The following is a 22,420-nucleotide window of genomic DNA, read 5'->3' on the forward strand; positions in this document are numbered from 1 at the left end:
TTCTACTTTGATCCATTCTCTCTAAATGACCAAACCACCTCAACAATCCCTCTTCTGCCCTCTGACTAATGCTTTTATTAACTCCACACCTTCTCCTAATTTCCACACTTCAAATTTTCTGCATAATATTTACACCACACATTGCCCTTAAACAGGACATCTCCACTGCCTCCAACCGTCTCCTTGCTGCTGCATTTACCACCCAAGCTTCACATCCATATAAGAGTGTTGGTACTACTATACTTTCATACATTCCCTTCTTTGCCTCCATAGATAGCGTTTTTTGACTCCACATATACCTCAACGCACCACTCAACTTTTTTCCTTCATCAATTCTTTGATTAACCTCATCCTTCATAAATCCATCCGCCGACACGTCAACTCCCAAGTATCTGAAAACATTCACTTCTTCCATACTCCTCCTCCCCAATTTGATATCCAATTTTTTTTTTATCTAAATCATTTGATACCCTCATCACCTTACTCTTTTCTATGTTCACTTTCAACTTTCTACCTTTACACACATTCTCAAACTCATCCACTAACCTTTGCAATTTTTCTTTAGAATCTCCCATAAGCACAGTATCATCTGCAAAAAGTAACTGTGTCAATTCCCATTTTGAATTTGATTCCCCATAATTTAATCCCACCCCTCTCCCGAACACCCTAGCATTTACTTCTTTTACAACCCCATCTGTAAATATATTAAACAACCATGGTGACATTACACATCCCTGTCTAAGACCTACTTTTACCGGGAAGTATTCTCCCTCTCTTCTACACACCCTAACCTGAGCCTCACTATCCTCATAAAAGCTCTTTACAGCATTTAGTAACTTACCACCTATTCCATAAACTTGCAACATCTGCCACATTGCTCCTCTATCCACTCTATTATATGCCTTTTCTAAATCCATAAATGCAATAAAAACTTCCCTACCTTTATCCAAATACTGTTCACATATATGCTTCAATGTAAAAACTTGATCTACACATCCCCTACCCACTCTGAAGCCTCCTTGTTCGTCCGCAATTCTACATTCTGTCTTACCTCTAATTCTTTCAATTATAACTCTACCGTATACTTTTCCTGGTATACTCAGTAAACTTATTCCTCTATAATTTTTACAATCTCTTTTGTCCCCTTTCCCTTTATATAAAGGGACTATACATGCTCTCCGCCAATCCTTAGGTACCTTCCCCTCTTCCATACATTTATTAAACAAAAGTACCAACCCCTCCAACACTATATCCCCCCCTGCTTTTAACATTTATGTCATGATCCCATCAGTTCCAGCTGCTTTACCCCCTTTCATTCTATGTAATGCCTCACGTACCTCCACCACACTTACATTCTGCTCTTCTTCACTCCTAAAAGATGGTATACCTCCCTGGCCAGTGCATGAAATTACTGCCTCCCTTTCTTCCTCAACATTTAAAAGTTCCTCAAAATATTCTCGCCATCTACCTAATACCTCCCTCTCCGCATCTACTAACTCCCCTACTTATATATATATATATATATATATTTTTTTTTTTTTTTTTTTTTTTTTTTTCAACAAGTCGGCCGTCTCCCACCGAGGCAGGGTGACCCAAAAAAGAAAGAAAATCCCCAAAAAGAAAATACTTTCATCATCATTCAACACTTTCACCACACTCGCACATTATCACTGTTTTTGCAGAGGTGCTCAGAATACAACAGTCTAGAAGCATAAACATATAAAGATACACAACATATCCCTCCAAACTGCCAATATCCCAAACCCCTCCTTTAAAGTGCAGGCATTGTACTTCCCATTTCCAGGACTCAAGTCCGACTATATGAAAATAACCGGTTTCCCTGAATCCCTTCACTAAATATTACCCTGCTCACACTCCAACAGATCGTCAGGTCCCAAGTACCATTCGTCTCCATTCACTCCTATCTAACACGCTCACGCACGCTTGCTGGAAGTCCAAGCCCCTTACCCACAAAACCTCCTTTACCCCCTCTCTCCAACCCTTTCGAGGACGACCCCTACCCCGCCTGCCTTCCCCTATAGATTTATATGCTTTCCATGTCATTCTACTGTGATCCATTCTCTCTAAATGACCAAACCACCTCAACAACCCCTCTTCTGCCCTCTGACTAATACTTTTATTAACTCCACACCTTCTCCTAATTTCCACACTCCGAATTTTCTGCATAATATTTACACCACACATTGCCCTTAAACAGGACATCTCCGCTGCCTCCAACCGTCTCCTCGCTGCTGCATTTACCACCCAAGCTTCACACCCATATAAGAGTGTTGGTACTACTATACTTTCATACATTCCCTTCTTTGCCTCCATAGATAACGTTTTTTGACTCCACATATACCTCAACGCACCACTCACCTTTTTTCCCTCATCAATTCTATGATTAACCTCATCCTTCATAAATCCATCCGCCGACACGTCAACTCCCAAGTATCTGAAAACATTCACTTCTTCCATACTCCTCCTCCCCAATTTGATATCCAATTTTTCTTTATCTAAATCATTTGACACCCTCATCACCTTACTCTTTTCTATGTTCACTTTCAACTTTCTACCTTTACACACATTCCCAAACTCATCCACTAACCTTTGCAATTTTTCTTTAGAATCTCCCATAAGCACAGTATCATCAGCAAAAAGTAACTGTGTCAATTCCCATTTTGAATTTGATTCCCCATAATTTAATCCCACCCCTCTCCCAAACACCCTAGCATTTACTTCCTTTACAACCCCATCTATAAATATATTAAACAACCATGGTGACATTACACATCCCTGTCTAAGACCTACTTTTACCGGGAAGTAGTCTCCCTCTCTTCTACACACCCTAACCTGAGCCTCACTATCCTCATAAAAACTCTTTACAGCATTTAATAACTTACCACCTATTCCATATACTTGCAACATCTGCCACATTGCTCCTCTATCCACTCTATCATATGCCTTTTCTAAATCCATAAATGCAATAAAAACTTCCCTATCTTTATCTAAATACTGTTCACATATATGCTTCAATGTAAACACCTGATCTACACATCCCCTACCCACTCTAAAACCTCCTTGCTCATCCGCAATCCTACATTCTGTCTTACCTCTAATTCTTTCAATTATAACCCTACCGTACACTTTTCCTGGTATACTCAGTAAGCTTATTCCTCTATAATTTTTACAGTCTCTTTTGTCCCCTTTCCCTTTATATAAAGGGACTATACATGCTCTCTGCCAATCCCTAGGTACCTTCCCCTCTTTCATACATTTATTAAACAAAAGTACCAACCACTCCAACACTATATCCCCCCCTGCTTTTAACATTTCTGTCATGATCCCATCAGTTCCAGCTGCTTTACCCCCTTTCATTTTACGTAATGCCTCACGTACCTCCCCCACACTTACATTCTGCTCTTCTTCACTCCTAAAAGATGGTATACCTCCCTGACCAGTGCATGAAATTACTGCCTCTGTTTCTTCCTTAACATTTAAAAGTTCCTCAAAATATTCTCGCCATCTACCCAATACCTCCATCTCCCCATCTACTAACTCCCCTACTCTGTTTTTAACTGACAAATCCATATTTTCCCTAGGCTTTCTTAACTTGTTTAACTCACTCCAAAATTTTTTCTTATTTTCATTAAAATTTCTTGACAGTGCCTCTCCCACTCTTTCATCTGCTCTCCTTTTGCACTCTCTCACCACTCTCTTCACCTTTCTTTTACTCTGCATATACTCTGCTCTTCTTATAACACTTCTGCTTTGTAAAAACCTCTCATAAGCTACCTTTTTCTCTTTTATCACACCCTTTACTTCATCATTCCACCAATCACTCCTCTTTCCTCCTGCCCCCACCCTCCTATAACCACAAACTTCTGCCCCACATTCTAATACTGCATTTTTAAAACTATTCCAACCCTCTTCAACCCCCCCACTACTCATCTTTGCACTAGCCCACCTTTCTGCCAATAGTCGCTTATATCTCACCCGAACTTCCTCCTCCCTTAGTTTATACACTTTCACCTCCCTCTTACTTGTTGTTGCCACCTTCCTGTTTTCCCATCTACCTCTTACTCTAACTGTAGCTACAACTAAATAATGATCTGATATATCAGTTGCCCCTCTATAAACATGTACATCCTGGAGCCTACCCATCAACCTTTTATCCACCAATACATAATCTAATAAACTACTTTCATTACGTGCTACATCATACCTTGTATATTTATTTATCCTCTTTTTCATAAAATATGTATTACTTATTACCAAATTTCTTTCTACACATAGCTCAATTAAAGGCTCCCCATTTACATTTACCCCTGGCACCCCAAATTTACCTACTACTCCCTCCATAACATTTTTACCCACTTTAGCATTAAAATCCCCAACCACCATTACTCTCACACTTGATTCAAAACTCCCCACGCATTCACTCAACATTTCCCAAAATCTCTCTCTCTCCTCTACACTTCTCTCTTCTCCAGGTGCATACACGCTTATTATAACCCACTTTTCACATCCAATCTTTATTTTACTCCACATAATCCTTGAATTAATACATTTATAGTCCCTCTTTTCCTGCCATAGCTTATCCTTCAACATTATTGCTACTCCTTCTTTAGCTCTAACTCTATTTGAAACCCCTGACCTAATCCCATTTATTCCTCTCCACTGAAACTCTCCCACCCCCTTCAGCTTTGTTTCACTTAAAGCCAGGACATCCAGCTTCTTCTCATTCATAACATCCACAATTATCTCTTTCTTATCATCTGCACAACATCCACGCACATTCAGACTTCCCACTTTGACAATTTTCTTCTTCTTATTCTTTTTAGTAATCTTTACAGGAAAAGGGGTTACTAGCCCATTGTTCCCGGCATTTTAGTTGACTTTTACAACACGCATGGCTTACGGAGGAAAGATTCTTATTCCACTTCCCCATGTATCATGTGGGAGTTCGATACGTGGATCAGGGTAGAAATACTCACGTAGGCTGTTTTACTTATAATTGCTGTTATGTGGAGAGAGACCGTGCCGTTACCTATCTCCTTGCTCACTCTAGTAATACTGGCTCGCCGGCTGCCCAGTACCCAGTGGGTCTTTGAATACTGCTGAGGTCAGCACAATATGAAAGACCGTGACTCAAGAGACGGTTGATCGTTGAGTCAGACGGTACTGGTAACTGGTTACTACTACTGAGACTGGTAACTGGTTACTACTACTGAGAGCTCGGCGACGCTAACGTATGTCGTCCCGACATACAACTAATACAAACTAGAGATGGTAGGTATACGGCTTGGGCTGATTCTATACAATGTCAAAGTACACAACATTAAACATTAAAAATACATAAGTAGAACAATGGAATGAAAGCTTACGTAACTGAAACTGTAATGCAATACAAGGTATACGATAGCACAACTTAAAACTCAACAATTGAACAACGAACTCTACGTTGAGAATACAAGTGATAAAAAAAAAATTTTGATCGATCGATCTGTATTCGTGTGATCTACGGATTCTGAGGAAGGAATATATACAAAGAAAGAGTGTTTAACAGAAAGGCAGATTCGGTGCACGCAAATCTAGACTGTTAACTCTCAGAATGCGGAGAGAACATGAACACAAAAAAAAAATTCTTGAATACTGATAAGTTGATACTGTAATTATTCATCTATACAGGTTATTTACATTTAACCCCAACTCTGCTAGGGTAAGATTGGCATATGCAGAATGGGTGTCATCTCTGGGAGGATCAAACTCTGTAGCATTGGCTAACTCATGCTGTATTTGAGGCAAATCTGAATTGGAAGTTACAAATGATACTTGAGGATTTCTCAATACCTGTCGTGTACGTAGGGAATAACGACATTCAGGTTGATCGTCTGACTGAGTATCAGAGGAAGAGAGTACAGGATCAGGAGGATTGTCAGAGTCTGTCACATTAGTCTGGGTTGGAACATCATTATCATCACATACTAACTTCATATGATCCAAATGCGATTCTTTATACTGACCAGTACTAATCTCTCTAACCTTATACTTATTACCAGTGATATGTTCAACTACTCGATAAGGACCAACAAACTTTTGATCAAGCTTTGGCATTGCAGACGTTTTGTTAAAGTTAGTCAGCATAACTCTCGAACCTACTTTGATTTTGGATGGCTTTACTCGAGTATTTGCGACTCTTGTAAATTCAGCTGTTGATTTATGAAGTGTTTCACGGATTCTTCTAAAAACACTTTGAGCTAAGCTGGTACGAGTTGCTACGAAATCATCAGGGTTGTAATTTGGTTTCGGATTAGAATACAACAACTCATAAGGCAAACGTTTATCTACACCATACAATGCATAATGTGGAGTGTCACCTATAGAAACATTGTAAGCAGAATTTATAGCACACTGCACATCAGGTATAACTTCATCCCAAGTTTCACTGTTGGGATTGATAGTGGCTCTCAAGACATCAAGTACTTTCTTATTGGTTCGTTCTGCTAACCCATTGCTGGCAGGATGATGAGGAACAATGGTGGATTTAGTGATCTTGTACAAGGTACACAAATTTTCAAGAATTTCATTACAGAACTCACCTCCATTATCAGTTACTAGGGACTTAGGGGTGGTATGCCTGCAGATAATGCGTTCTTTAAACGCTTTAGCTACTGTCTCGGCAGTCTTATCTGCAATAGGAACTAACTCGCAATATCTGGTGAAATGGTCTACCATAACACACAGATGTTTGTTACCTTGGAGGGAACATCGGAAATTAGTTAACAAATCTAGCGCAACTCTTTCCCAAGGTTCGCTAGTAGTTGGATACACTTGGATTGGATTAGGACCATTAGCATTGCCTTTATGTTGCATGCAGACACTACATTTCCTAACATACTCAGAAATATCGGTTGCCATACGAGGCCAAAAGTATTTCAATCTGGCTTGTTTTACTGAACGATCCATACCAGGGTGTGCAACACCTGGTACATCGTGAACTAGCTGTAAGGCTACATTCACTAGTGACTGTGGAATTACTAACTGGTATACTCTTCTGCTTGGAGTACCCAACTCGGCTGTTCGATACAGTAATTCTTGGTTCATGAGAAAGTCACTGATGGGTGCTGGCGGCTTCACAGTCAGAATAAGATCTTCCTGGAGCAGGAATCGAATCACACCAGACCACATGGGATCTGTTCGTTGAGCGTTCTTTACATCTTCAGCACTAAATGGAGGGTCTGCAGTTACTATACTAACATGTCGCGATAAGGCATCTGCGACTACATTTGACTTGCCAGGTAAATGCTCAAAGGTGGGATTGAACTCTTGAATAGTCAAGGTCCATCTAGCTAACCTTCCAGTAGGTTGTTTGTTCTGGAATAAGGGTATCAGTGGAGCATGGTCTGTCAAGACATGAACAGAATACTGATAAATAATGTCTCGGAAGTGCTTTAAAGACCATACTATTGCTAAAGCTTCTTGCTCAGTTACTGTATAATTACGTTCAGCCTTTGTAAGGACTCGGCTAGCAAATGCAACTGCGTTGTACTTGCCATCGGTCTTCTGAGCTAGTACGGCACCTATGCCAATTGAACTAGCGTCAGTTGTCAGATAGAAAGGCTTAGAAAAATCTGGAAATTTCAAAATTGGAGCAGAAGTTAGCTTTTCTTTTAGAGTTTGGAATGCTCTTTCTTGACGGAAGGTCCAAACAAAAGGAGCATCTTTCTTAAGCAACTCAGTTAGAGGAGCAGCTATGGAAGAAAAATTGGCAATGAAAGCTCTATAAAAACCTGCTAAGCCCACAAAGGATCTTACGGCATCAGCAGTTTTGGGAGTTGGAAAATTTAGTACTGCAGTTACTTTACTTTGGTCAGTCGTAACCCCTCTAGGAGTGACTACGTGACCAAGAAACTTAATTTCTGATCTGAAAAATTGACATTTTGACAGTTTGATCTTTAAATTGGCTTCTTCAAGCTTACCAAGTACTACATCAAGTCTTTTCAAGTGTGTATCCACGTCTTTAGACATGACGATTACGTCATCTAAGTACACCATAAGTGCATTACCTATGAGACCTCTAAAGATATTAGTCATGAGCCTTGAGAACGTGATAGGGGAAGATCGTAATCCAAATGCCATACGGAGGAAGTGATAATGACCTGTAGGAGTGGAGAATGCAGTTAGCTCTTGGCTGTCCTCGTGAAGAGGGACTTGCCAAAACCCTTGTAACAAATCTAGGGTTGAAAAGACTTTGTTATCTCCAATATTACGTAAAAGATCACCCAGTACAGGGAGTGGAAAGCGATCTGGAATGGTTTTTGCGTTTAACTTCCTAAAGTCAATTACTGGACGCCAAGTACCATCCTTCTTAGGTACTAGTATCAAGGGTGCATTCCAAGGTGAATTGCTAGGTGCAATAACTCCATCATCAAGCATTTGATTGATCAATTCTTCTGCGACAGCAACTTGTGAATGAGGCATTCTGTACGCAGGTATGTAGATAGGTCTAGTACCAGGTTCAAGTGGAATACGATGGGACAATAAGTTCGTTATACCCATCTTCTCACCTGGTAAAGCAATGGCTTTACGACGTTTGTTCAACAGAGTCAACAAACGCTTGACTTCATCTGGGAAGTCAGTGGGAGCTAAGTCTTTCTCCTCAACTGGTGGAACAGATTGATCCAGTGGAGTGGATGAGGTCTCCCCGGCAGAAATAGCACCGACCCACTGGTCAGGTGACAACTCATCCTCTACCTGAACAGGGTAAGGATAGTGAACAAGGTCAACAAGATTGGTATTTGCTCTAAGGCGAACACTGTGACCAGAAGTGTTGGCCAGGTAGAAATGGATCTTACTATCTCGTACAACATGTAAGGATGGTTCAACAAATAGACCTTTTACTTTGCAGGAATCACTGTCAACTAGGACGTTATCACCATCTGGAACACTAGGAACAACGACAGACACTCTAGTGAGAGCACTAGCCGCAACAGAAACGTCTTTCTGCAGACGGCATGTGACGTCAACAAGAGATGGCATTACTAGTTGCAAGTAATTGTTTTCCGACAAGGCGTCCCCTGTGGAGAAACTACTACTCGAACTAGCAGGCATTGCAGGGATAGGTTGAGCACTCAAGGCAATCTGAGCGTCCTCGGACACTTGAGGCATCGGACTATCCTGCAATTCTGAAGGTATAGGTGGAACACTGATGGGAGTGACAGAATTACCAGTGCCTGACCGCTTGGGTACGCTACTGGAGAATGCATTAGCTTGTAAGGACTTAATCCGTACATCATACTCTGCAGCAGTATAACAGATTTCGGATCCAAGCTGGTAACCCCAGAATGGAACGATCAAGTCGTCAATTTTTGCATGCCATCGATAAGGGTCGAGCACAATGCGTAAGTCTCGCATGGAAGCAAATCCCAGTAGAAGGTCACCAGGGAAAGTAATCTGGTCGACAACAAGGAAGGAAACAGTGAAGTGTCTACCTTGGATAGAAAAGGTTAGGGCAGTCGTACCTCGGACACGCAGGTGAGAACCAGATACTCCACTAAGGGAGGACACAGGAGTCGGTTCTACGAGAAGGACATGTCGTAACTTCTTATCCTTAAACAAACTAGACCTAATAATATTGATTTGCGCACCAGAGTCCATGAACAATTGAACGGGCGCATTATAAACAGATGCTTGCACTATAGGGCCTATGGTTGCATTGGAAGTTATGTGCAAACAAAAAGGTGGATTGTCATCACCTTTGACCCTGGCGCTACTCACACAAACAGCCTTCAAACGCCTTGAATTACCCTTAAAAACGTAAATCCACGCTCCACACCGCTGCACACCATTTATCATGTGGGAGTTCGATACGTGGATCAGGGTAGAAATACTCACGTAGGCTGTTTTACTTATAATTGCTGTTATGTGGAGAGAGACCGTGCCGTTACCTATCTCCTTGCTCACTCTAGTAATACTGGCTCGCCGGCTGCCCAGTACCCAGTGGGTCTTTGAATACTGCTGAGGTCAGCACAATATGAAAGACCGTGACTCAAGAGACGGTTGATCGTTGAGTCAGACGGTACTGGTAACTGGTTACTACTACTGAGACTGGTAACTGGTTACTACTACTGAGACATGGATATAAAAGGAAAATTAATAAGACCAAGAACTATTAAGATAAAATCAAAGAAAACTCAGATGAGTGTGTATAAATAAATGTGTACATGTATGTGTAGTGTGACCTAAGTGTAAGTAGAAGTAGCAAGACATGCCTGTAATCTTGCATATTTATGAGACAGACAAAAGACATCAGCAATCCTGCCATCATGTAAAACAATCACAGGCTTCGTTTTACACTCACTTGGCAGGACGGTAGTACCTCCCTGGGTGGTTGCTGTCTACCAACCTACTACTAAAATATATATATATATATATATATATATATATTATATATATATATATATATATTAATATATATAATATATTATATATATATATATATATATATATATATATATATATATATATATATATATATATATATATATATATATTATATATATATATATATATATATATATATATATATATATATATATATATATATATAATATATATATATATATATATTATATATATATATATATATATATATATATATATATATATATATATATATATATATATATATATATATATATATTATATATATATATATATATATACATTATATGTCTATATATACTTTATATATATATATCTATATATACATTATATATATATACATTATATATATATCTATATATACATTATATATATATACATTATATATATATATATACATATATATACATATATATATATATACATATATATATATATATATACATATATATATATATATATATATAATATATATTTTTTTTTTGAACAAGTTGGCCATCTCCCACTGAGGCAGGGTGACCCAAAAAAGAAAGAAAATCCCCAAAAAGAAAATACTTTCATCATCATTCAACACTTTCACCTCACTCACACACAATCACTTTTTGCAGAGGTGCTCAGAACACAACAGCTTAGAAGCATATACTTATAAAGATGCACAACATATCCCTCCAAACTGCTAATATCCCAAACCCCTCCTTTAGAGTGCAGACATTGTACTTCCCATTTCCAGGACTCAAGTCCGGCTATATAAAAATAACCGGTTTCCCTGAATCCCTTCACTAAATATTACCCTGCTCACACTCCAACAGATCGTCAGGTCTCAAATACCATTCGTCTCCATTCACTCCTATCTAACTGTGAAGGCTTACTCAGCCCTGTAACAGCTTCAGACAGTATTACCAAGGCTGGCTCCTCCTCAGGAAAATTAATGAATAGAAAAAGAATAAAATCTGACAAACAAACACTTTATTATTAAAAAAATATAAAATATAAAATACTTAAATATGAAATATTTAACCTACTTTAAAGAAAAATGAAAAATTAAAAATATAGATGATATTTAACTTCAATGCTAATATGTACAAGTCAACTTGGGTGTCTGATGTTGGTGACACTGCATGTTGTTGAAATCGTAGCCATTGCTGATGTGAGGGGGGGATCACAGGTGTTGGTGACAACCCAACGGCTCGTTCTTCACAGAGTCTATAGCCGTGAATAATCAGTCCAGATGACAGGAAAGCAGGTTCTTTACCACTGCAATGATGAGGGGTTATGTCCTGTGACTGCATACATATAAACAGGTAAGTAGATCCAACATGGGACATCTCGGGACGTTAGTCCGTCTCCTTCAATACTTCTTGTTGGTTGGCAGGTGACCCAATCTGTCATTCCAAGAGTAGTGCTGGGAGCTGTGAGTCGAGTGATTACTGTTTGACCGGAGCCCCACACGTCACCTTTCAGGGGGGGGGGATAGCGGGAGCTAGGCTTGCCCTACCCTAACAAACAGCCGGCAATCAAACTATCACTTTCGGGGTGGGGGAAAAATGGGGGGATAGCGGGAGCTAGACTTACCCTCCCTTAACAAGTAGCCGGCAGTCAAACTATTGTTACCATATACTCGCTCGCTACTCCTATCTGTTGAACTTTTCCCTCACACTAACAGGCTCACGCATGCTTGCTGGAAGTCCAAGCCCCTCGCCCACAAAGCCTCCTTTACCCCCTCCCTCCAACCTTTTCAAGGACGATCCCTATCCCGTCTTCCTTCTTCTACAGATTTATACGTTCTCCATGTGATTCTACTTTGATCCATTCTCTCTAAATGACCAAACCACCTCAACAACCCCTCTTCAGCCCTCTGACTAATACTTTTATTAACTCCACACCTTCTCCTAATTTCCACACTCAGTCTCCCACCGAGGCAGGGTGACCCAAAAAAAGAAAGAAAATACCCAAAAAGAAAATACTTTATCATTCAACACTTTCACCTCACTCACACATAATCTCTGTTTTTGCAGAGGTGCTCAGAACACAACAGTTTAGAAGCATATACGTATAAAGATACACAACATCTTTATACATAGTATTTACATTTATACACACAAATATTAATTGGCCTCTGTGCCCTTCAACCCTCAGATGCCATGGGCTGATGCACCCCTTCAAACCAATAAAAATGAAATGCTGAGATGTTATCACCTGAGTACTTTTTTAAATATTCTTTTTTAAAGAGCTTTCTATTTTATATGACCAAAAGTTATCAAGATAGGGTGGTTCCTTTCATTTGGAATAAGCAAAGGAAAATCAGTAGTTCAGCCAGTAATTGCTCCTGTCTAGTATTAAAACATTGATAGGATAATGCTATGTGATTGAGAAACTTTTATATTTATCTAGTTACAGATGATTTTATGATGAAAATCCCTTAAAAAATAATTTAAATCTTCTACATTTCAGAAGCAGAATGCAGGTGGAGAGACAGATTTCTCTGTTTTAAAAAAACTAAAGGCAGTAATTTTCTACCAGCTTGCTATAACATCTTCATCTTTAAGAAGTTTGGCAAAATGTTCTGCCTTGGAGGCAGTACACTTGCAGAACTGTGCGAATATTACTAATGAGATTCTTCTGGAGTAAGTGTTTGTTTGCTTCTTGTGCTTTTTCTGATTTAACCCCTTAAGTGTCCATGCTGTAATTTTACGGATTTGAAGTCTGTCCATGCTGTAAAACTAGGGGAGGAGCTCAGCTCATTCAGATAAGCAGTGAGCAGTAAATTTGGGCCCAGATGTGAGAAAGTGTGCACCATATAAAAAAAGAAAATCCTGCCCCAGGCAGTGCATAGTGGGAAAAAACTGCGATCGTGTTTTTGGTGTAAAATAGCGACTTTGCAGTGTATTTTCAGATGGTTTTTATAAGAACATAAGAAAGGAGGTACACGGCAGGAGGCCTGTTGGCCCATACTAGGCAGGTCCTTTACAATTCATCCCACTAACAAAACATTTGCCCAACCCAATTTTCAATGCTACCCAAGAAATAAGCTCTTATCCAACCTAAATTTGAAACTACCCTAAGTCCTAGCCTCAGTAACCCAACTAGGTAGACTGTTCCACTCATCAACTACCCTATTTCCAAACCAATACTTTCCTATGTCCTTTCTAAATCTAAACTTATCTAATTTAAATCCATTAATGCGGGTTCTCTCTTGGAGAGATATCCTCAAGACCTTATTAATATCCCCTTTATTAATACCTATCTTCCACTTATACACTTCGATCAGGTCTCCCCTCATTTTTCGTCTAACAAGTGAATGTAACTAAAGAGTCTTCAATCTTTCTTCATAAGGAAGATTTCTAATGCTATGTATTAATTTAGTCATCCTACGCTGAATGTTTTCTAACGAATTTATGTCCATTCTGTAATATGGAGACCAGAATTGAGCTGCATAATCTAGGTGAGGCCTTACTAATGATGTATAAAGCTGCAGTATAACCTCTGGACTTCTGTTGCTTACACTTCTTGATATAAATCCCAGTAATCTATTTGCCTTATTACATCCGCTTAGGCATTGCTGTCTTGGTTTAAGGTTGCTGCTCACCATAACCCCCAAGTCCTTTTCGCAATCTGTATGGCTAAGTTGTACATCATTGAACTTATAAGTACTAGGGGTATGCACACCTCACTAATGCTGCAAACCCTGGCTCATTCAACACAACAATCAATGAACTGTTTCGCCTAAACAAAATGCCAAACTTCAACTTTCCAGACTCGCCACCATCACAAGACCTCCTCAAGCTAATCCCAGACATTGTTAACTTCACCTCAATCCCTGGTCCTACTCGTATCTCTGACCAAGACTACTCCAGAACCAACACCACCATCGACTGCCACCTTTCACCACCCACAACCAGCCCAACAGACCACAACCGACCAACACTCCCTGCCTCCTCTCAACACAGTCACAGAAGACGAAATAGAATCAGAACATTATGAACAACCCTCTGACGACGACGAAGTACTAGTCTAAGAAGTAATCGAAGAAACCACAGGCAACCGTTACCTAAGTCAAGCCTTTAATGGGTCTCTAACCTTCTACACCACCCCCAACCTCCCAACCGAAATGAGCGCAGCTGATATGCTTCACTTAATGAAAGAGGGAGCTGTTAAGTAAACCTGCACCAAACCTCGCCTCATTCGATAGAATGGAAGATGTATTACAGAAATAGAGATTATTTTGATTGGTTTCTGGACTGGAAGTGCACTGTAGCTTGAAATTGAGCTCAAAGTAGCAGAAATATTTGATTTTTGCCAATATTTCAGAGTAAAAAAAATCATATGCATTCATGAATGCACTGATATTATTTATACAATTATTACAATAATGCATAAGTATAAATTCTCTATTTTTCTGTGTGAAAAATTCAAAATGGAATTTGTGGGAACAGAGGATATGTTATTACCAATTTCTGATCACTTTACTGAGCAGTTGAAATAGTTGATGGGGTGGTGTCTTGTTCTCAGTCAGTAAAGTGGAAGCCATATTAATGAAATAATTAAGAATTTGGTTGACTAGAACAGTGTAACTGGCCTAAAATAGGACTCAGTGGGCAAAATTGCCGATGCATAAATATAGCTGACACAGCGAAATTTGCGGGAGTGTAATTTCATAAGTTTTCCATCAGATTTTGTACTTTTTGTTTTACCTTCAGAAAAAGATTCTCTACCATTTCATAATTTTTTTTTCCATAACATTCTTGAACCCTTTGGACACTTCAGATCAGGAAAGGGGAAGGGGGTCTGGACATTTAAGGGGTTAATACAGTGCTTGCTTATTATGGTGTCAGAGCTTGTCAAAATTTAGAAGCAATGGTAATGTTTGTAGAAAAAAACAGCAAGCATTGGATGAGTTAGTGCCTTAGGCAATTAGGGATTATAGTAGTACGTACTGTACTGGAGCAGAATATGTATGTGCACAATAATAAGAGAACTGTCACTGTCCATTGACCAAAACTATTCAACCTGTTACTAGCAGGTACCCTAAACATTGCTCAGTGGTTTTAAGAGGAAATTGGATGACTGTATGTCAGATCAACCAGACTATGTTTGCTAAGTGGGCTAGCAGGTGTCTTGCAGGAAGCACCAGAGTTCTGCAACACTAGAGGGACACAGTAATTTGATTTTGTGATTAATTTTTTGACTGCTTAAACATCTCATTGTACTTTCTCATTTTACTGGGCAAGCATGATATTAAAACAAAGGCTAGTCGAAGCAGAATGGCTTTTGAAGTGCAGAAAATAGAGTTATTTTAAGATGATGAATTTCTTTAAAAATTACAGGTTATGTAATGAATATGTAAATTTGGTATAATGATCCTATTAACATGTTTTCTAGGTGTCAGATGAAAGCCTCCCCTCGTACTTCTAGTCTGTGTGCATCATGGTTATTACAGCTTAGATTGTGCCTTGTTTGATAGCTACTTTCTTCTTGTCTTGATGGCACAGTTTGGTCTGGGCCTTCATGGTTCCACACCAGAAAGCTGCATTGTAAAGGATGAAAGAAGCCTTTCTCCATCTCATACCATGAGGGGGGGGGGGGCCTGGGTTTTCCCCACCTCCCAAACTGTGGTGTTTCCCGTTGACAACTGGACTGTGTGGGCACCACCACATGTAGTCCAAAATTAGAGAGTAGCATTGAAGAAGGGCTTAACTGAGACTGTAAACCATTATTGGGGATAAGAGAGGCCAGTATTAGGAAATAGGCATAAAATATTCTGTATTGATTCTCCATAGTCCCTAATGCAGAAAGGGTTCTCTTCTGTTTCAAAATGATCTTTTATCGGTAGTCAAATCCACAGCATTTTGATTTAATAAAGCTGCCTTGTGCCCTTTTAAATTGATCTGTAATTTTTTGTAACATTTAATAATTAAATGTTAGTGTATTTAAAAGATAAACTTTCTTTACAGTATTCTTCGAGGATGTCCAAATATAAAGAGGATACGCTGCCCAAATGTAGATTTAAATTTGAGCTTCATTGCAACTGTCAATAAAATAATGGAGGGCAGATCAGGCAAAGTAGTAATTGAAGTTCGTGCTGATTTACTCTCTCCCAAAGAACTTTTGGAAGCCCAGTATGACAGTACAAAGATAACATTTGATATCATATGTAAGTATAATTATTTTTGATGCAAAAAATAAAATTAAATATATCATGTAATAAAATGTTAGCTAAGGGCACTTATGACTGCTGTACCAAAGTATAATAACTTTCATCAACTAGTATGTTGATTGTAAAAGTAGACATAGTTCTTTAAAGGCAAACAAATTTGTATTTAACTTTCCTCTCTTTTCCTTTTGAATCTCTGACACTTCCAGTGCATTTTTTTCATTGATCTGTCTTGTACTTCTACACATCCTTATATACAGTTAATGCAATTACATCCTGCGACTTGGGCTGGATAAATGACATAAGGGTTAGTCTTTTCTTTAGTTCAGAGATGAAAAGAAGTTGAGTTTCCAGCCTATTCTTCACCTTTTATCTCAAGGGGTGTGAGACTGCAGTATTTAGTAATGGGATTACTACTTTATAATTGAAAATATAGATAAGAATTTACTTGTGTACAATTTGTTATAACACTGCCAGTAATGCTAAATGTTGTGTTAGATTGCCTTACTTATAACCTTGATTATACCTCAATATGGTTAATAATGGACAATAGGATAAGAAAATTTATCAGTAGATAAGAGTTCATTGATCTTGTATATAATTTTTTTTTTCAGCTGGTTTTTCATTTCTTGACGACTATGCAGATGATGGAGATGGTATGTATTTGTATTTGTGTGTGTAAGTCTTCATTACTTCATTTTTTTTTTTTCAGCAAACCGGCCATATCCCACCAAGGCAGGGTGGCCCAAAAAGAAAAACGAAAGTTTCTCTTTTTAAATTTAGTAATTTATACAGGAGAAGGGGTTACTAGCCCCTTGCTTCCGGCATTTTAGTCGCCTCTTACAATACGCATGGCTTACGGAGGAAGAATTCTGTTCCACTTCCCCATGGAGGTAAGAGGAAATAAACAAGAACAAGAACTGGAAAGAAAATAGAAGAAAACCCAGAGGGGTGTGTATATATATGCTTGTACATGTATGTGTAGTGTGACCTAAGTGTAAGTAGAAGTAGCAAGACGTACCTGAAATCTTGCATATATATATGAGACGAAAAAAATGACACCAGCAATCCTATCATCACAGGCTTCTGTTTTACACTCACTTGGCAGGATGGTAGTACCTCCCTGGGCGGTTGCTGTCTACCAACCTACTACCTAGGTTCATTACTTAATGTTATCATTAACCCTTTCAGGGTCGACAGGCCCTCTCAGAGACTTGTTCTCAGGGTCGGCCAAATTTCAAAAAAAAAAAAAAAAATTTTTCTTATGGAAAGATAGAGAATCTTTTCCCGATCATAATGACACCAAAAGTATGAATTTCGATGGAAAACTTACAGAATTATGCTCTCGTGAAGTTAACGGTCTCGACGATGTTTACACATCGGCAATTTTGCCCAATTTGAGCCCTATTTTCGGCCAACTCCAGTGTACTTGTCGACAAAAATCGTAACTATTTTGCTAGAACTCCATTTTTTCTATCGAATGAGTAAAAGAAACCACCCATTTACCAATTTCAACTATCCAATACAGTGGTCAGAATTTAGCAATTTTGCCAATTTCACACAAATTTCAAAAGATGCCAGTTTCCGAATAGGGTCCAGAATAAACAAAGACATTCCTGGCACTAAAATAACATTTCCTCTGTTCATTAGTCACGTCCCCAGGCCCCTCTTACATTCTTTTGCTTTCCACTTTGAATTTTTATTCTCACAAAAAAATAGAAGATTTACTGTTATGCATAATTCCGCATTAGTGTAGAAATAGTATAAATAATATCAGCGCACTTGTGAAAGAATATTAGACTCATCAGTTGACGTGTATTGGACGCATAGCATGATTTGTTTACTTTTGAACTTTGGTAAAAATCAAACATTTCTGCTACTTTGAGCTCAATTTCAAGGTACTTTTCTTTGTAAAACCAGTCAAAATCATCTCAATTTCTGTAATATGTCTTCCATTCCATGAAATGAGACCAGGAAAACTAGAATACAACAGTAAATACCATACAAAAATACAGTGCAAAGTCGCTGTTTTAATCCAAAAACACGGTCAAAGTTTTTTTTTCTCATTACGCATTATGTGCTGCAGGATTTTTTTTATACCGTGCACACTGACCACATAGACCCATTCTTTCATATGTAGGCCTACCAGCTTTCTCTCACTCGATTTGAGGGTGGTAGAATTTAGGCGTACTAGTACGTCAAAAACCCTGGTGCGTAAGCTGTACTAGTACGGTCGAAACCCTGAAAGGATTAATAAAAGTTAAGCGTTATCTGTGCCCAGCTACAGCTAGCACCCGACTGTAAATGTTTACTTAGATAACTGAGCAAAGATAATGTTAGCTTGTGTAATTCCCACGTATATGGATGTAGAAAAGGCATATAATAGGGTGGATAGAGGAGCAGTGTGAGAAATGTTGCAAGTGAATGTAATAGGTGGTAGGTTACTGAAAGCAGTTTAAGAGTTTTTATGAGCTTAATGAGGCTCAGATTAGGATATGTATAGAGATTGAATTTATTTTTCAGTAAAAGTAGGCCTTAGGATGCTTGATGTCATCATGGTTATTTAACATATTTATAGATGGGGTTGTAAAAGAAGTGAATTCTAAGGTGTTGGGGAGAGGTGTGGGATTAAAATATGCAGAATTTAATACAAAATGGGAGTTGTCACTATTGTTTTTTTGCTGATGACTCTACTTTCGTGAGATTATGAAGAGAAGTTGCAAAGGTTGGTTTATGATTTTGGGAGAGTATTTAGAAGTAGGAAATTAAGTGAAGCTAGGAAAGAGCAAGGTGAAGTGGGAAGTACAATGCCTGCACTTTAAGTATTCAAGTGTCGAGACTCCTGCTCCCAACTTGCTCGTAGTGTCGAAGAATTTAAAATAAAATTATTTTTTCTTGTGAAATGATAGAGAATCTTTTTCTGAAGGTAATGAAACCAAAAATTTGAAATTTGATGGAAAACTTACAGAATTACGCTCGTGAAGTTAGCAGCCTCGGTGATATTTATACATCAGCGATTTTGCCCAATTTGAGTCCAGTTTTGGCCAATTCCTTTGTTCCACTTGACCAAACTTGTAGCTATTTCACTAGTACTCTTTTTATTCTATCGATTAAGTACAATAAACTGTCCATTTACCTATTTCAACTAGACAAAAAAGTAATCAGAATTTACTAATTTGGCCAATTTTGCACAAAATTCAAGAAAGGCCAATTTTAATATAGGGGCCAGGATAAACAATGCAGACATTCCTGGCACTAAAATAACATTTTTCTCTGTTTCTTAGTCATGTCTCCAGGCCCCTCTTATATTATGCTTGCTTTTCATTTTGAATTTTTATTCACAAAAAATAGATGACTTAATGTTATTCAGACTACTGTATAATTGTAATAATTGTATAAATATTATCAGCATATTTGTGAATGCATAGACCCACCAGTTGAGAAACCATTCAGAATCGCCTCTATTTCTGTAATATACCTTCCATTCTGTCAAAGGAGACCAAGAAAACTAAAGACAACCATAATTTTTTTTTTTTTTTTTTTTTTTTTTCAACAAGTCGGCCGTCTCCCACCGAGGCAGGGTGACCCAAAAAGAAAATACTTTCATCATACAACACTTTCACCTCACTCATACATAATCACTGTTTTTGCAGAGGTGCTCAGAACACAACAGTTTAGAAACATACATATAAAGATACACAACATATCCCTCCAAACTGCCATTATCCCAAACCCACTCCTTTAAAGTGCAGGCATTGTACTTACCATTTCCAGGACTCAAGTCTGGCTATATAAAAATAATATATTTCTTCTTTCTTTCAACCAGCCGTATCCCACTGAGGCGGGGTGGCCCAAAAGGAAAAACGAAAGTTTCTCCTTTCTTTCTTTCAATACACCGGCCATATCCCACCGAGACTGGGTGGCCCAAAAGGAAAAACGAAAGTTTCTCCTTTTACATTTAGTAATATATACAGGAGAAGGTTACTAGCCCCTTGCTCCCGGCATTTTAGTCGCCTCCTACAACACACATGGCTTACGGAGGAAGAATTCTGTTCCACTTCCCCATGGAGGTAAGAGGAAATAAACAAGAACTAGAAAGAAAATAGAAGAAAACCCAGATGGGTGTGTATATATATGTTTGTACATGTATGTGTAGTGTGACCTAAGTGTAAGTAGAAGTACCAAGATGTACCTGAAATCTTGCATGTTTATGAGACAGAAAAAAGGACACCAGCAATCCTATCATCATGTAAAACAATTACAGGCTTCCGTTTTACACTCACTTGGCAGGACGGTAGTACCTCCCTGGGCGGTTGCTGTGTACCAACCTACTACCTAGGAATAATATATTTATATATTTTATATTTATATTGCTATTTTGTGCACAATTTTATTAAGTTTGCTCAGTGTATTCACAGTGTATCATACTCCTTCATTTCAACATGTTGTAGATTAATTACAAATGACATTTCCTTCACAGTTTGTTGGGTATATAACTCTTAAAGCCTGCCCATAATAAAATTTGCATAGCATTAATCATAGATGTATTCACATTGTCAGAATGAATGAATTTTGTATTGCAAGTTTGTAACCTTGACAGTGTATCTACATACTGTGTAAGACATGAAAAGACTACCAAGGCACAAAAAAAAAAAAAAAAGGAAGACAATTGGACCTGATTGCGGGCTTATTCCAATCATATCTCATATTTTTTCAGATGACTCTTTGTATTCTGATGGCAGCTTTGATGATTTCTGGATGTATGGCTATGATAGTGATCACAGTCTTCCAGATGCACTCTTTTATGGCGATCATCTGGTATGTTATCCAAAACAAAATTTTTTGTTTGCTCTTGATATTACAGTATACTTACTTTCAGGAGGATACTGAACATGGTTTTTTTTTATGAAATACTTTGTGTAATTCAGGAGGATTATTAAAAAAAGATATTAACTTTTTATGTTAGGTATTTCCACTTATATACTTGTATAATTTTTAGCCCTTAGTTCACCACCCCTTTATTGTGTACAAAATTTTGGGAACACCTCTTTCATTGACCTTTTTATAGATTCTTAGTGAAAGCTTTTTCTTAAAATTGATCACTTGCCCCTTGGTTGCTATTATTGGAAGCACGCTTTCTACTGGATTTGTAAAAGACTTGCCCAGTATGAGCCAACAGGCCTACTGTATTGTAGATCAATGGTTCAGAGAACCGACATGTTGATAAATTAGACACATGTGCAACTCTTGGGTATCTTTATTGAGGAAATGTTTCGCCAAACAGTGGCTTCATCAGTCCATACAAAGGAGAATCTTGAACAGGAGGAGAATGAGGTAATCAGTCCCTCAGCCTTGAGTCGAATAGAGTTGAATAGAATACGGCATAAGTGCGGAGAAGGAGCATGTAAACCGTAGGCAGGAGAGGTGCAGCAGTCATAGGTGGTGTCACATTTGTTCAATGTAGAAGTAGGTCGTGCCCAAGGATTAGGCAAGCGAAGAATTCCCAAGTATTAAGATCCCAAGAAGTTGCAGTGTCTGACAGGATTGTAGATCAACATGTTGATAAATTAGACACACGTGCAACTCTTCGGTATCTTTATTGAGGAAATGTTTTGCCACACAGTGGCTTCATCAGTCCATACAAAGGAGAATCTGAACCATTGATCTACAGTTCTGTCAGGCACTGCAACTTCTTGGGATCTTAATACTTGGGAATTCTTCGCTTGCCTAATCCTTGGGCACGACCTACTTCTACATTGAACAAATGTGACACCACCTATGACTGCTGCACCTCTCCTGCCTACGGTTTATAAGCTCCTTCTC

At 38.4% G+C, this 22,420-nt stretch overlaps 1 protein-coding gene across 4 annotated transcripts in view; it reads left to right on the forward strand.

Annotated features, from left to right (window-relative positions):
• Positions 1-22,420, forward strand: part of LOC128704101 (uncharacterized) — a 67,693-nt gene that overhangs the window by 39,753 nt on the left and 5,520 nt on the right. For all 4 annotated transcript variants that reach the window (XM_053799128.2, XM_053799129.2, XM_053799127.2 and 1 more), the window contains exons 11-14: positions 12,898-13,070; positions 16,398-16,597; positions 17,212-17,253; positions 21,315-21,415. In XM_053799128.2, the coding sequence (XP_053655103.1) occupies positions 12,898-13,070; positions 16,398-16,597; positions 17,212-17,253; positions 21,315-21,415 (516 nt within the window). The remainder of the gene's footprint in view (positions 1-12,897; positions 13,071-16,397; positions 16,598-17,211; positions 17,254-21,314; positions 21,416-22,420) is intronic.

Source organism: Cherax quadricarinatus, chromosome 66 (assembly GCF_038502225.1).
Source record: "Cherax quadricarinatus isolate ZL_2023a chromosome 66, ASM3850222v1, whole genome shotgun sequence".
NCBI classification, from domain to species: domain Eukaryota; kingdom Metazoa; phylum Arthropoda; class Malacostraca; order Decapoda; family Parastacidae; genus Cherax; species Cherax quadricarinatus.